Genomic DNA, 15,551 nt, shown 5'->3' on the forward strand with positions numbered 1-15,551 from the left:
TTGCTGGGAACACTCTGTTGCCTCCCTGTGCTGTCCTCTGCTGTGCCATTGTGTGGAATGCCCTGCAGCCTGCCTCAACACAATGAAGTAATCTTACCAGTCGATGCCCTGACTCCTGACGTCACCCTTCCCTGCCCTGTGTCACCTTTCCCTGCATATTTGGAGGATAAGGCTTGATTGAGGCTCGGGTACCGAGCTCCCTGAAGGTGCCTTGACGCTGGCACATCGAGAACCAGATGCCACCCCGATGATAAGGAAGACAGACCCGGGACTTCCATATGAATTGGATATGATCGTCTGACATGCACCCTACTAACTAATGGATCCTGCTGTTACCCCAAAACTCCAGAACAACACTGGGCTGGACACAGGCATTTCCTGTCCCCTGAAGAGCCACTGAACCCAGCACAAAAGAGATCTAGAGCTCTCCAAACCTATGGAATGGCAACCAAAACCATGCCCAGGTTTTGAGTTAAGCCTCATTAGTCTCCCTTTTCCCTTGACAGTGTAGAACTGTGCAGCGTAGCACTAAGTGAATGAGAGCAGAAGCCTCAGGACAGAACTGAACCCACCAGCTTGAGCTGACAACACTGCCAGGGGTTCTGTCCACAGATGGAATATTCGCTTTGATCACTGAGTTAGGAGGCATGGGTGAGGGATGCAGAGCGCCGCTCGTCATGAGACATCAGGCTATCCAAGTCAATATCCTATTAGTAGGGATGGCATATTATAGAAGGTGGAAAGATCTCACCTGCCCCAGCTGGAAACAGTGATTCCATTGCCCCAGATTCGGAATTGTGATTTAAACTAGGCCTCTCTTCAGGCATCAGAACCAAATAAGAGTGGTTTATATGTGCAAGGAACTAATGCCCCAGCTATTGGGCAAATTCCTCTGACTCCTCCCTGATGGAACTAATTCTTCTGTGCCCAGATCCTAGAGACAAGATCCTTAAGGTCTGAGTACAAGTTCCACTTCAGGATGGCACTGCTGCACAGCAGGGCACCTTGCAGGGCCCGGACCAGCCCACAGGTGAAGATACCCTGGCCTAGGAGGCAAGAGCAGAGGCCCCTGAGTGTGCACCCAGGCAGGCCCAGGGGAGGGTGGGGCCCTGGTGCTCTTCCCTCCACATGAGGGCCACCCAGAGCTGGCTCCAATCAGGACCGGGGCCACGGCCTGCCCAGGCAGCCCTGCTCAGGGGATGGGAGGCTGCAGGGGACAGCAGGGCCTGAGGGCAGGAACAGAGGACGTTGGGCGACAGGGACCCAGGGTCTCAGGTCCTGACAACATGGGGCAGTGAGTATACCTGTCAGAGGTTGGTGATGGGGCTCTGGGCCTTCAAGGCCATCACACGAGGGGGCAGGCGGCCCAGGTCATGGTCAGCCCTGTAGCAGACACCTCGGGGAGCAGCCAGAACTGGTTGGTGAGTGGGGATCCTGCAGTCACACTCTCCACCTGAGGGCAGAAAGGGTGGGGCAGGCATGTGAGATCCTGGCTCCCCTCCCTCTTCCTCTCTTTCCCATTCACTGACTCCGGGGTTGGGTGCCCTGTCCTTCCCTGGGGCTCATGTCTTGGGGCCTGATTCCCGTCTCAAGGAAAGGGCAGAAATAGCACCGTGAGGTCCGTCACCACCCCAAATACTTTACCCCCTACCTTCCCCTCCAGCTGTGGGAACAGTTTCAGGACCACTGACATAGAGGCTTCCACAAAGAAGTTTTTGAAGGTCTCATAGTCACTGCCCCGCTTTCCCTTCAGTTCCACCTGCCACTCCTCAAACCACTCGTAGGCGCTAGGTATGAGCATGATCATGGTGGACCAGCCTGGGGATCAGAGCTGATATTACTACTGCCCGGCCCCTCCCTCCACCCCCTCACCCGGGACGTGCAGCCCCCTGTGGGAATCGGTCCTCCCCGGTCGGATCCTTGGCTGATGGGAAAGCGAAGAAGAGAAGAGGGATGTGTTCCGCAGCCTCTTCCCTGGGCATGGAGACGTAGCGCTCCATCCTGCGTGTGACAAGAGTGTGGTGCGATCTCCAGGCTTTTGTCCTCAAAACCCCAGAAGCACTGCAAGGACTGCTCATCCCTAGGGACTCCCCACAGGGGTGAAGCTGAGCCACAGCCTTGGCGTGACAAACTTCCAGGTGCAAATTGGAAATTGCCTACTTCCTCCCATTCCATAACCTCTGCTTGTTCTCTGAGTCAAGCAGGGAGGCACGGGCCACACACATACACACACACGTGCACCTTACGCCTGGTCCATGTCTGTGTCATAGTAAACATAGTAGTTGGTGGACGGCAGATGCAGGTCCTCCTTGGTGCCTCGCAGGCAGATGAAAACAGAGGTCATGCCTAAGCCGGGCTGAACTGTCCCCAGCTGCTGCTTCACACCTGCCAAGGGGAGTGGTTGGTGCCTTTGTGGACCATGGCCGGAGACAGCCACTCCCTGCTCCCAGGAGACCCTCAGGGTGACCGCTCGCTGTGTCCTGAGCCTTATCTTCAGTTGCCAGCTTTGTGCCCAGGCCACTTTTACAGCTGTTTCAACTTGATGTTGGCAGGGGCCTGCTCTTCTGTGTCCTCCTGCCTGGGAAGGACACTGCCCCAGGTTCCTATTCTTCCACCTCCCCTGCCTCTGCTCCAAGCCCCTTCAGAGGCAGGTGAAGCCCAGCCCTGGTCCTCAGCCCCCATGAGCTGGCTCAGCACCTGCAGGAAGGTCAAGCTTACTGCCTCCCATCTTCCCCTTCGTGTCTTGAAGTGTGGAGCACATGACTGGGCTCCCCCCATGAAGACCACACATGAACAGCAGCTCATTACCAGCCTGATTTCAGGATGAACTTTTATGCAGTCACGGAGTGAGTGAACATGCATGATTCTTAGTGTGACATCAGAACACAAGGCCTCCAGAGGGATGCCAATGCATGTGAGCAAAGGCAGGCAGCCTGACTGGTACTTGGCATCTCAGGACTCAGCTGGAGGGAGGAGGGAAGAACTACACTATGGCAGAGGCCACAGCCACTGTGGGGCACCTGATGTTCCCCAGACCTAAACAGCTGGGCTTCCCCACTCCTCAGCAGATGACCTGAGACTGGTGTTCCGGAAACTGCCCCCACAGATTCTTCTGCTGTCTTCCCATTCCCATGCCAGAGGGATGCCGGGCCCCTGGCTCCTCTGCTTTTTCCATTTTTTAAAAAATTTATTTATTTTTAGATGGAGTCTTGCTCCGTCGCCCGGGCTGGCATGCAGTTGTGCGATCTCTGTTCACTGCAACCGCCTCCCGTGCTCAAGCGATTCTCCTGCCTCAGCCTCCCGAGTAGCTGGGATTACAGGCATGTACCACCACACCCACTAATGTTTGTATTTTCGGTAGAGATGGGATTTCACCACGTTGGCCAGGCTATTTTCAAACTCCTGACCTCAAGTGATCTGCCTGCCTCGTCCTCCCAAAGTGCTGGGATTGAAGGCGTGAGTCACCGTGCCCGGCCTGCTTCGTTCATGTAACTAAATATTTGTGAGGCCCTCAGGTTGTGTTCAGGAGGAAGAGACACAGGAACACAGATGGAGGGCAAGAGGGACAGATGGCTCTAGCTGGGCTGCCTGGGTGAGATGCTGGGGCCTGGCCAGGACAGTGTCAGTTCCCAGAGGTCCTGGGACAGGGGAGAAGGGAGGTCAGGGTCACAGAGAGAGAGGCAGGAAGTAGCAAAGGCAGAGTCTGCCTGTGCACCATGCCCGACCCCCCTGCTCTGCCCCTGGGCCGTCTCTACCTCACCCCTTCAGCTCCCCCGGTCTGAGACAGGGGAGGCCGAGCAGGCTGCAGACCCAGCCACATGGGGCAGGGGAAGGAGAGGCTGGCATTGGTGGAGCCACCCACTGCACTGCCAGTCATACAAAGAAGTCTATCACACAGAATTATGTGCAGTATTTTTTTTTTTTGAGACAGAGTTTTGATCTTGTCTCTCAGGCTGGGTTGCAATGGCACAATCTCGGCTCACTGCAACCTCCACCTCCTGGCTTCAAGCGATTCTCTGGCCTCAGCCTCCCGAGTAGCTGGGACTACAGGCGGCCGCCACCATGCCCGGCTAAGTTTTGTATTTTTAGTAGAGAGGTTTCACCATGTTGGCCAGGTTGGTCTCGAACTCCTGACCTCAGGTGATCTGCCCGTCTCGGCCTCCCAATGTGTTGGGATTACAGGCGTGAACCACCGCGCCTGGCCTATAGTACTTTTTAATGAACGAAATGACTATGTTACTGGTTTATGTATTTGCTATATTTTTATTGTTTTAAACAAAAAAGTTTAAGAAGTAAAAAAAAAAATGTTTTTGTTTTTGTTTTCTTTTGAGAGGGAGTCTCGCATTGCTGCCCAGGCTGGAGTACAGTGGCATGATCTCAGCTCAGTGCAACCTCCGCCTCCCGGGTTCAAGAGATTCTCCTGCCTCAACCTCCCTAGTAGCTGGGATTACAGGCGCCCGCCACCGTGTCCGGCTAATTTTTATATTTTTAGTAGAGTTGGGGTTTTGAGGTCATGGTCTCAAACTCTTGATCTCAAGTGATCTGCCCACCTTGGCCTCCCAAAATGCTGAGATTAGCAGGCATAAGATACTGCACCCAGCCCCAAAAAAGACTTTAATTAGAAAAAAGCTCATAGAATAAGGATATAAAGAAAATATTTTTGTGCAGCTGTACAATGTATTTGCGTTTTAAGCTAAGTGTTATTACAAGAGTCAAAAAGTGTTTAAGTTGATAAAGTAAAAAAGTTAAACTAAGGTTAATTTATTCTTGAAGAAAGAAGATTTCTTTATAAACCTAGTGTTGCCTAAGTGTACAGCGTCATGGTTACTCACCACTCACTGACGCACCCAGAGCAGCTCCCAGTCCTGCAAGCTCCATGCCTGGGAAATGCCCTATACAGCTATGCCATCTTTTATCTTGTTTTTTGTTTTTGTTTTTTCCCAAGACAGAATTTTGATCTTGTTGCCCAGGCTGGAGTGCAACGGTGCGATCTCGGCTCACCGCAACCTCTGCCTCCTGGGTTCAAGCAATTCTCCTGCCTCAGCCACCTGAGTAGCTGGGATTACAGGCGCCCACCACCACGCCCAGTTACTTTTTGTATTTTTAGTAGAGACGGGGTTTCATCATGTTGGCCAGGCTGGTCGCTAACTCCTGACCTCAGGTGATCCACCCTGTTCGGCCTCCCAAAGTGCTGGGATTACAGGCTTGAGCCACTGCACCCGGCCCATCTTTTATCTTTTACACCAGATTTTACTGCACCTTTTCTATGTTTTGTTTCTGTTTTTTTGAGAAAGAGTCTCACTCTGTCGCCCAGGGTGGAGTGCAGTGGTGCGCTTTCGGCTTACTGCAAACTCTGCCTCCCGGGTTCAAGTGATTCTTGTGCCTCAGCCTCCTAAGTAGCTGGGATTACAGGCATGTGCCACACACCTGGCTAATTTTTGTATTTTTAGTAGAGATGGGGTTTCAACATGTTGGCCAGGTTGGTCTCGAACTCCTGACCTCAAGTGATCCACCTGCCTGACCTCAAGTGATCCACCTGCCTCAGCCTCCCAAAGTGCTGGGATTACAGGCGTGAGCCACCACGCCCAGCCACCTTTTCTATGTTTAGATACACAAACACTCACCACAGTGTCACAGTCACCTACAGTATCCAGTACAGTAGCATATGCTGTACAGGCTTGTAGCCTAGGAGCAATAGGCTATACCATATAGCCTAGGTGTGTACACCATCTAGGTTTTTCTAACTACACTCCTCTATGATGTTTGCACAATAAAATTGCCCAACGACGCATTTGTGAGAACATTGTCTCAGTTGCTAAGCGATGCATGACTGTATATGAAATGTCTAGAATAGACAAGTTTGGAGACAGAAAGTAGATTAGTGGTTGCCTAGGGCTGGGGGAGATGGGCAAAATGTGGAGTGATTTTCAAAGGATATGGGGCTTCCTTTGGGACTGACAAAAACTTTCTAAAATTGACTGGTGATAGGTGCACAACTCTGAACATACAGCCAATGAATTGTCTACTTTTTTTTCTTTTCTGAGATGAAGTTTTGCTCTGTTGCCCAGGCTGGAGTGCAATGGCGCTGTCTCGGCTCACTGCAACCTCCACCTCCCGGGTTTAAGCGATTCTCCTGTCTCAGCCTCCCAAGTAGCTGGGATTACAGGTGCGCACCATCATGCCTGACTAATTTTTGTATTTTTAGTAGAGACGGGGTTTCGCCATGTTGGCCAGGCTGGTCTCGAACTCCTGACCTCAGGTGATCCACCCGCCTCGGCCTCCCAAAGTGCTAGGATTACAGGTGTGAGCCATCGCACCCAGCCTGAATTGTATACCTTTTTTGTTTGAGGCAGAGTCTTACTCTGTTGAGAAGGCTGGAATGCAGTGGCACAATCATAACTCACTGCAGTCTTGAGCTCCTGAGCTCAAGCAATCCTCCTGCCTCAGCCTCCTGAGAAGCTGGGACTACAGGCTTGTGTGCCACCATCCCCAGCTAGTTTTTTTTTTTTTTTTTTTTTAAGAGATCAGGTCTTGCTATGTTGCCCAGGCTAGTCCTGAACTCCTGGCCTCAAGTCATCTTCCTGCCTCAGCCTCTCAAAGCATTGGGATTATAGGCAAGAGCGGCTCTGCCCAGCTGAACTGTATACTTTAAATGGGTGAAGTGTAACTTTAAATGGCTGAAGTATATCTCCATAAAGCTGTTACAAAAAAATTAATTGTGGTGCTAGATACTATGGAAAGTATCCAAAAGATGCTTCCTCACATCTTGGCAATTACGAGTCAAATGGGTGATAGAAGCATAAGCTGAATGTCATTCTAGGTGGCAAATTCATTTAAATCAGCTGTGAAAATGATTACCCCCTTTGCAGCTCAGTCATGGACACTGACTGGCCTATGTACATTTGAGACAGGAAGCTGGGCTCAGGTTTTCTAAGGGTGTCAGGCATGCCTAACATTCCCCTGTGGCAAGTGGCAATCTTCCTTTGCATATCTGCGAAAGTCTAACACAGGGTTTGGGAGTGAAACAAACAGGTGGTTTGATTCAACAAAAGCACTAAAGAAACACTCAGAAAAGGTCTTGCAACTGCAATTTTATTTTCTTTTGTGAAAATAAACAACTGGGAGTTTAAATTGCTCCAAAAACCATAAAAACAAAAAGAAATACACACAGAAGAAGCATGTGAGGTGATGGGGAAGGGAACAGGGTCTCTAGAACTTTGGCAGATTGTGCTGGCACAGACCCAGGTGACAGGAGCCAGACCATGGGGCCGGTCCCGCCTGCCACTCTGGGATTGTGAAGGGATGATCGCCACTGGCAAGGACGGGGAGGAACACAGACTTCTTCGCTGAGGAAGTGGCAGGCACCTTGAGTCCCTTTAAATGCGGGGGTTGGGAGGAAACCATTTCAGAGGACCGCTTTCTCCACTGAAAGCTGGGGCTGGCGGGTTCGGGCCCACTGAGGGAGGGGACGCTGGTGGCAGCAAATCAGGCCAAGATGTCTTCTCACATGGTGATGGCCTCACACTGGGCAGAGGACAGAGGACGAAGAAGAACCCACGGTATTGAGCAGACGATGAAAACTTGGGCTGGGTAACAGGAAATGTCACAATGGCAGAGCTGCAGATGGAGTCGGGGAAGCTGGGGCAGGCGGCAGGGGCGAGAAGAGACAGGAGACAGAAAGTGCAAGAGAGGTAGAGAGAGAGGTGCCCTCTGCCCAGGTCCATCCACCACAGCACCTACAGGACGAATAGCACGCTACTTTTCAGTTCTCTTTCTTATAAAGATTTTTTTTTGTTGTTTTGTTTTGTTTTTTAAAAAAGCCTTAAGATCAGCTACTGGTTACATCTACAAACTGTAAAGTGCTGTTGTTACCAGCCACTTTACAGAACAGTCCAGAGTGGTCAAATATTGACCAATAAAGTCTCCTTTTTCTTTTTCTTCTGAATCATTACTACTCAATGAGTCATGTGACAGCCTGCAGGGGTCGGGGGGAGCTTAGTGGGCAGACTTGGTGACCAGGGAAAGAGGCTGGGCCTGTAGCACCGGGAGGGCCTGGTGGGCATGGAGTGTGGCGGGGAAGGACGGGGGAGAGGCCAGCAGAGCTGTGGGCATGGACCCAAGGGGGAGGGGCCGGGACAGGAGGGGAGGCTGGCTGCCCATCTGCCCAGAGGAGGAGGCTGCAGCCTTAGCCGACAGGAAGGCGGCAGAGTGGAGAGCCAGCTGGGCCCGGGTTTCTGGTTTGGTGGTGAGGGAGAGGGGCTGGGCTTGCTCCGAATGGGTGGCAGCAGGGGCAGCTGGTGAGGCCAAAGCTGCAGAGGGAGTGGCCGGGGAGTCCAGCATGCTCCCGTGGGAGGAGGCAGGGCTGTCACAGGGCTTCTCGGGGGGCAGGTACTGAACACATGGCTTCTTGCTCTTGGAGGCCAGGGCACCTAGGGGGAAAATACAAGAAAGAGTGAGCAGCTATAGCTCCGTGACAGGCGGAGGCTGAGGAACAGCCCTGGCGATACATGTGCTTTGGAGACATAGGGATGATTTTGGCGAGGACCTGACATTACTTCCAAGGCTTTCAAGACTAGGAAACTGCATTCACAAATACCCAGAGCACAGAGAAGAGGCAATGCCCAAACTGATGAAGATCCACCCAGCATCAGATCGGAGAGAAGACGGCTCAGTGTCTCACAGGACCACCCTCCTTTCCTAAAGCTGGTAACTTTTGGGATGAATCTCCAATTTGCTTTGAAATCTTTGGTTTATGGTATTAATACAGTCAGAGAGAGTGCATGCCTGCTGAACAGCGTGCCAGACAGCGGGTTCTGTAGCACGCACGGGTTCCACTCATGTGCGCTCCTATGTATAATGGAAGGAAGGAAGGAAGGGAGGAGGGGAGGCAAGGAAATAGGGAGGGAGGGAAGGAGAAAGGGAGGGCGGAAGGAGAAAGCGAGGGAAGAAGAAGGGGGGGAAGGGAGGGAAGGAGGGGGAAAGGGAGGGAAAGAGAAAGAGGGAGGGAAAGAGAAAGAGAGGGAGGGAGAAAGGGAGAAAGGGAGGGAGGGAGAAAGGGAGGAAGGGAGGGAAGGAGGGGGAAAGGGAGGGAAAGAGAAAGAGGGAGGGAAAGAGAAAGAGAGGGAGGGAGAAAGGGAGGGAGGGAGAAAGGGAGGAAGGGAGGGAGAAAAGGAGGGAGGGAGGGGGAAAGGGAGGGAAGGAGAATGGGAGGGAAGGAGAAAGGGAGGAAGGGAGAAAGTGAGGGAGGGAGAAAAGGAGGGAGGGGGAAAGGAAGGGAAGGAGAATGGGAGGGAAGGCGAAAGGGAGGGAGGAAGAAAGGGAGGGAGGAAGAAAGGGAGGGAGGGAGGAATGAAGGAGAGAGATTGAAAGCACTTTACATCGTGCAAGCAGCGATACACTTGTCCTGGAGTGAGCATGAGATGGGGGCGTGACCTAAATATTAATAATAATCGTCACAGTGTGAGCATCTTTCTGTGCTAGGCATGATTCTGGTAATATAGAGATTTTATACACGGTTTTGACACAAAGTGCCTCCTAAACCCAAGCAAACTAATTTTTTTCTGGTGTTCAACCAAAGAAACATCCAAGGAAACCCGGGCTCCCCTGGATCCACTGACAGGTGGGATGTCAGGGGCTCATGTGCTGCCTTCCTAAGGGTATTTCAAAGACAATTTCAACCTCATTCCATTAACCCTCAGGTAGGATGATTCACTTTTCAATGGAATTAGATTGTCTAGGCTTTGAAGTGACAAAGTCCTGGGATCAAATCCTACCACCACCACTGAAGCAGAGTGCCTGGGAAAATGCCTTCACATCTCAGAGCCTCTTAAGTGGCCACCTCGAGAAAGGGGTAATAATACCCGCCTGCGAATACCGAGGCAGAAGCCCTGACCCATCAGGGAGCTAGAGACAGCATGGGCAGGAGGGGCTGTGACAAAAGGAAAAGCAGGAGAAGAGGCCAGTGCCCCCAGACGCACCCTCTGCCTCCTGGACTTGCTGCTGTGACTGTGTCTGGGACAGCTGCTTTTCTCTCTTCCTCTTCTTTTTCTTACCCTGGAAAATACAGCCAAAGGAAGAGGTAAGCTGGGAGAGAAGAATGCTGGCTTCTCAGGGGCTCCCAGATCAGAGAGAAGACAGGACGTTGCCCTTTACTGCTCTTGATCCCTCAGGGAGAGTGTGGAGAGATAATTCAGATCACAGCCGTGGGAGCCCGTGAGGAGGCAGAGGGAGCCCTTCCTCCCCTACAAATGCGTTTCCCCTCCAGGTCGGGTGTCCAGGCCTTCTTGGAAGGCCTCCTCCCTCCACTGCCCTTCAGACTCTGTTTTTCTGTTTCTCTCCCTAGAACAGTGCTTCTAGATCTTTTCTGAGGGGTCCCAGGTCCCTTTGAAAGTTTGATGCAACCGTGGGTCCTCTTACCAGAAAAAAAGCAAAGAAGAACACGCATGCAAAAATTGGCTTGGTTTCCGGGAGCTTAGAGACACGCCCCCTGAGGCTCACACACTGGTCTTTGAGCCCTGGGTTAGGAGTGGCTGGAGACAACTCTTCCTACCACAGCTAACCCCGTGCCCTGTGTTATGAAATCGAGGGCAGAGTCCAGTTCAAAGGGAAATGCATAAACTGAAGTCCGTCCTCAGGACTTGTTGACCTCCTGAGAATTAAAACACCTTCCTTATTTCTAGAGAAGTATGGGCTTCTCCCTGATCTTAAGAGTCCTCTATAAATGCAGTTGCTGGCCGGGTGTGGTGGCTCACGCCTGTAATCCCAGCACTTTGGGAGGCCGAGGTGGGCGGATCACGAGGTCAGGAGCTCGAGACCATCCTGGTTAACACGGTGAAACCCCGTCTCTACTAAAAATACAAAAAATTAGCCGGGTGTGGTGGCAGGTGCCTGTAGTCCCAGCTACTCGGGAGGCTGAGACAGGAGAATGGCGTGAACCCGGGAGGCGGAGCTTGCAGTGAGCCGAGATCGCGCCACTGCATGCACTCCAGCCTGGGTGACAGAGTGAGCCTCTGTCTCAAAAAATAAAATAAAATAAAATAAATAAAAATAAATGCAGTTGCTTTCCTTCACCCTTCCTCCTCTTGCAGAGGCTGTTCCTGGGGTCTGAGCGTCCTCTGCCCAGAGTGTGCACTTACATAGTTGTCCCGGGCTGACCAGGTTGGGTAGAGCTGCGAGTGAAGCTGCCGCTCCTTCCGGGCCAGCTCGTAGTACTTGGCCTGTTCTTCCCGAGACAGGTTGTGCCACTGGGGGAGAGAGGGTCAGAGACCACACGGAGCCATCAATGCAGGGACGCTGCCTCCATGGCCTGGAGGGAGAGGGCAGGTCTTACCTTTCTTCCAAGGATCTGGTTAATGGCTGCACTTTCCTTCAGGGTGCACTCAGCCACCACCTTGGCCCTCATCTCCTTCATATACAACATGAAGGCATTCAGAGGCTTCTTCACGTGGGGCTTCTTTTCTTCCTCCTTTTTCACGGTGACTGGTGATTTCCTGGGAAGGCACGTGGTTGTAGGTTAGCATGTCAGGTGTCACACAACTCATCAATCCCCGCCTGTCACTGAAACACCGCTGGTTGTCTCTGGGGAGGGGCGCGGGCTGCCTGGATGCTAATTCAAGTGGCCCCATGGCTGCACTCCACACCTGAGTACCTTCCTCCCGTAGTTTCCCACCTTTGAACGATCTCCAAGCCAGATTCTTTGAAAATCTACTCTCTAATTTCCTGACAGAGGAACAGAGCATGGTGGGGTTGCTGAGATGAGCTCTCACTGGAGCTGGCAGGTGCTGGCGGCGGTGACAGGACACAGTGTGGGGCACTCTGGGCAGAACCAAGTTGGGAGGGGGTTCTCTTGGGATCTCCAGGGAGCACTGACTTTGGCTTCCTGCCATCTTTATGGCACACAGGCAAGGTAAGGACCCTGGTGCTCATCTCAGCTCGGCCACCAGCCCACCACAAGTCCTTAAGAAAACACTGTCTCCTTTCTGGGCCTCACCTTTTCATATATCTTACGGTGGGGTGTTAAAAGCTTTCTCAGGTTCTCTTTCAGCCTCTGAGACCTGACAGTAAAACTTTCCTTAATAAGAGAGAAGATGCACCATGTCCCTGAAAGGACAGGGACCCAGAAGGTCAGAGGGAGTAAGTCCCGAGGGAGAGGGAGGGCCTGGCTGGGGAGGCTGTGATGCCTGCTGAGTGACACCAAGAGAGGAGTGCATGACATTTGCTGCTCAGAGTGTGGCCACCCCTCTCCACAGCCTGCACCCTCCCACCTGCAATCCAGGCTGCCGCTTACTTACACGCTCACTGCAGGGCTCAGGCTGGGGGGTGCCGGTTCCTGCTTGACGATGGGGGAGACAATGGCAGGGTGGGGGATCCCTGAGGTGGGCAGGCCAGGGTGGGCGGGAGCCACCATGTGAGGAGAGAACCGACTGGAGACCAGGCTGTGCACCGGATAGAAACAAATGGCAACAGAGGGGTTCAGGCTGGATACCTGCCACCCAGCAGAGGACATGGTGGCTCTCTGCCTTGAGGGCACAGGCATGTCCGTGGGGCAGAGTCTCAGGACTAGAAGGCTATTTGTCGTCTTCTAGAAAACCAGGTTTGGGAGATGCTTAATGCCTCTTCCTTCTCCCCACCAACACCCAGGCTGCCCATCTGGTGCTGGAAGCAGGTGGGATGAAACACACAAAAGGGGAGGAGGGTCAGAGGCCCGGGCATACTGGGGAAAAGAAGGGCTTAGGCTGTGGGCAGCTTTCCTCTGTCCTCAGAGGTTCCACTGTCAGGTAGAGCTGGTCTCTGAGAGAGAAATCCCCTTTCACCGTCTCCTCTCCTGACATCATTTCAGGAAAAATTCATCTTCTCCCAGTCCCTAGCTTCAGTGTGATATACAAACAGTCCGTGACTTAGGATATTTTGACTTTACGATGGTGCAAAGACGATATTAATTCAGTACTCTCCTTGACCTAGATGGGGTTATATCTGGATAAAACCATCATATGCTGCAAATATTCTAAGGTGAAAGTTGTGTTTTCAGTGTACGATGGGTTTATCAGGACGTGGCTCCATCCTAAGTCGGGGAGCATCTGTCCTCAAAATGCTTCAGTGCCAGAGCCCATGGCAGGAGGCAGAGTGCTAGGGCTTTGCAATCCTTCTGTTGGAGAGATGGGGACAGTGATCCTGTGGTCTCCATTCTGACCTGGGGGTGGGGAGCGCGGGGCGCAAGAAGGTGCTTGATCAAAGAGAGGTGGGGGGAAGGATGAGCCCTGTGCCTGCTCATTAACTGGCAAGAAAAAGCTGTTTCGTGGTCAGAAATGGCGTGGTTGCTAAGACAAACATGCGGACAGCCCCAGCCCCGGGACTCACCTGGACATCGAGGCGTTCATGGCGAGGGCGGGGTAAGGGTGCCGGAAGCCACCAGGAGGAAGGGAGTACATGGGCTGGCCTTGCCTGTGAGGGTGAGGAAATCTGGTCAGCATATTGGGAAAGCTCAGGGCAGAGGAAGAGAGGCACTTGGGAAGAAGGGATGAGAAATATGGGAAGGAAGTGGGAAGGTAGAGCTGGGAGCACGCTGCCTGGGCGGGAGCAGGGAGGCCTAGTCCTGGGCTTGCCTCTGAGGGGGCTCCACTGTGCAGGGCGCGCAGGGCACAGAGGCAGAGCTCAGCGCAAGGAGGGAGCAGGGGGAAGAGAGGCTGTGGGTTCCTTACTGTGGGACGAGCCAGCCGAGGGGGTGGGGGATTTGTCCGACAGCTCCGGGAGAGAGTGGGTAATACGGTGACAGCTCGGATGGGTGAGGGGGCCGGGGGATTCCTGCTTCCAAAGAGAGATATGTCAGACTGTTCCCTCGCCCTGCCAGAGCACCTTAACGAACATCAAATGGGAGCATCCTGCCCTATGTCCCTGGTGCTCTGGAGCCTAGCAGGTGCTTGTGTCATCATCCTTGCCCTCTGTCAACTCCCTAGCAGCTCTCACCAGTCAGTCAAGGACATATTCAGGGGAGGCAGGACTAATGCACCCCCTCTCTAGCTGCACGGATTCTATCTCTGTGAAGAGTATCTTCCAGCTGGCTGTGACACAGAAGCCAGCGTCCTGGAAGAGAGGGACAGGACCCACAAGACCAATGACAAGAGTCACTGGTGAACCAAGTCTCTAGAAAGCCCGCCTCATTCATGGAGAAATAAACTTTGGATTCCTCCTCCACATGTATCTTCCTCATTATCTGTAACTTGTAGTGACTGTTATTTCTCCAAAGAGGGGCTCCAAAAATGCTTTGCCTTCCCCTGGCAACTCTGTGTGAATGCTATAAAGACAGTGGCTCCCTGGAATGGACAGGTCTGGTGGGCAAGTTAAAAAAAAAAAAGAAAAAAAAGCCAGCTCAGGTTGGGCATGGTGGCACACACCGGTAATCCCAGCACTTAGATGAGTTGATTGCTTGAGTCCAGGAGTTTGAGACCAGCCTGGGCAACACGGCAAAAACCCATCTCTACTAAAAATACAAAAATTAGCTGGGCAAGGGCATGGTGGCATGCGCCTGTGGTCCCAGCAACTCGGGAGGCTGAGGGAGGAGGACTGCTTGAGCCCGGGAGGTCAAGGCTGCAGTGAGCTGAGATCACACTACTGCACTCCAGGTTGGGCGACACAGCAAGACTGTCTTAAATAAATAAATAAACAAAAGCCAGTTTGGCCTCACTGCTTTACAGTTGCACTTCTGTGTCTGCTTAGACTGATGAATCTATTTAAAAATGTTCAGTTTAGGGCAAACGTGTCTTGGTGTAGGGAAGCACGGCCCACAGCTGGGCTAGACTTGGGCAGAGCCACCCCACACATTGCCTATGGAGCCAGGCCCTGTGCTTTACTGCATTTAATTCCTGTGGGCCTTATCATGACCCTATGGTGGAGAAGGTACAGGGGAGGCACAGATGAAAAAAAAAAAAGACAAGGCTAAAGTTAGCAGACAAGGTCCAAAGACTCCTGAGACAGCCATGATTTGAACCCAGGTCAGCCTGATTCAAGGGCTGTTATGTTCCCACAAAAGAGAAGCCCACCCGCCCTGCAGCAGCACTGCCTGAGTGGCAGACGACTTACCTGTCTTTGGATCGATCTCTGGGGAGAGGTGGGTGGGAGGGGAGCCGGGGGAGAAGTGGTCATTGCTGTAGGTGATGAGGGGAGTCAGCGGATGCATGTGATGCGGGTGCTGAACGACAGGAACTTTATTAGACTGAAAGAGACAAAAAAGACCAGGAATAGTTGCCAAGGAGATGGAGAGTACGACCAGCTGTTATTTATGGAATCAAGTAAGTGCCAGGTATTTTCCAGGCAACATCCCATTCAGTCCTCAAAACAGTCCCTGAGAGATGACAGCAGTGGACACAGCAGAGCAGCAGGACTTGAGAAGGGATCACACCCACCCTCCAGCTTCTCCCCCAAGACAACCCTCCATCGCTCCCCTGACGTGCACTGTATGTGGGAAACAGTACAGGCTTCTGGGGAATGATCTGCGCTGTGTCATCTCAAACACTACAGGCTGCTGAGGGATGATCTGCACTGTGTCATCTCATTGA

The 15,551-nt window shown here is 52.5% G+C and overlaps 2 protein-coding genes and 1 pseudogene across 4 annotated transcripts in view; 1 reads left to right on the plus strand and 2 right to left on the minus strand.

The window, feature by feature from the left end:
- TGOLN2 (trans-golgi network protein 2) overlaps positions 1–15,551 on the plus strand; it is a 107,814-nt gene that overhangs the window by 12,377 nt on the left and 79,886 nt on the right. The gene's annotated exons all lie outside the window — the stretch shown is intronic.
- LOC100967664 (all-trans-retinol 13,14-reductase-like) lies at positions 223–2,862 on the minus strand (annotated as a pseudogene).
- TCF7L1 (transcription factor 7 like 1) overlaps positions 7,072–15,551 on the minus strand; it is a 176,382-nt gene continuing 167,902 nt past the window's right edge. Inside the window, exons 5-12 of one of the 2 annotated variants that reach the window (XM_034953457.3) lie at positions 15,076–15,208; positions 13,698–13,800; positions 13,357–13,440; positions 12,291–12,434; positions 11,330–11,489; positions 11,136–11,243; positions 9,978–10,053; positions 7,072–8,429 (exon numbers count right to left, since the gene is read on the minus strand). In XM_034953457.3, coding sequence (XP_034809348.1) covers positions 7,996–8,429; positions 9,978–10,053; positions 11,136–11,243; positions 11,330–11,489; positions 12,291–12,434; positions 13,357–13,440; positions 13,698–13,800; positions 15,076–15,208 — 1,242 coding nt within the window. In that variant the 3' untranslated portion in view covers positions 7,072–7,995. Of the gene's footprint in view, positions 8,430–9,977; positions 10,054–11,135; positions 11,244–11,329; positions 11,490–12,290; positions 12,435–13,356; positions 13,441–13,697; positions 13,804–15,075; positions 15,209–15,551 lie in introns of both variants that reach the window. The other variant, XM_014343871.4, reaches the window with a different exon arrangement.

Source organism: Pan paniscus, chromosome 12 (genome assembly GCF_029289425.2).
Source record: "Pan paniscus chromosome 12, NHGRI_mPanPan1-v2.0_pri, whole genome shotgun sequence".
In the NCBI taxonomy this organism is placed as follows: domain Eukaryota; kingdom Metazoa; phylum Chordata; class Mammalia; order Primates; family Hominidae; genus Pan; species Pan paniscus.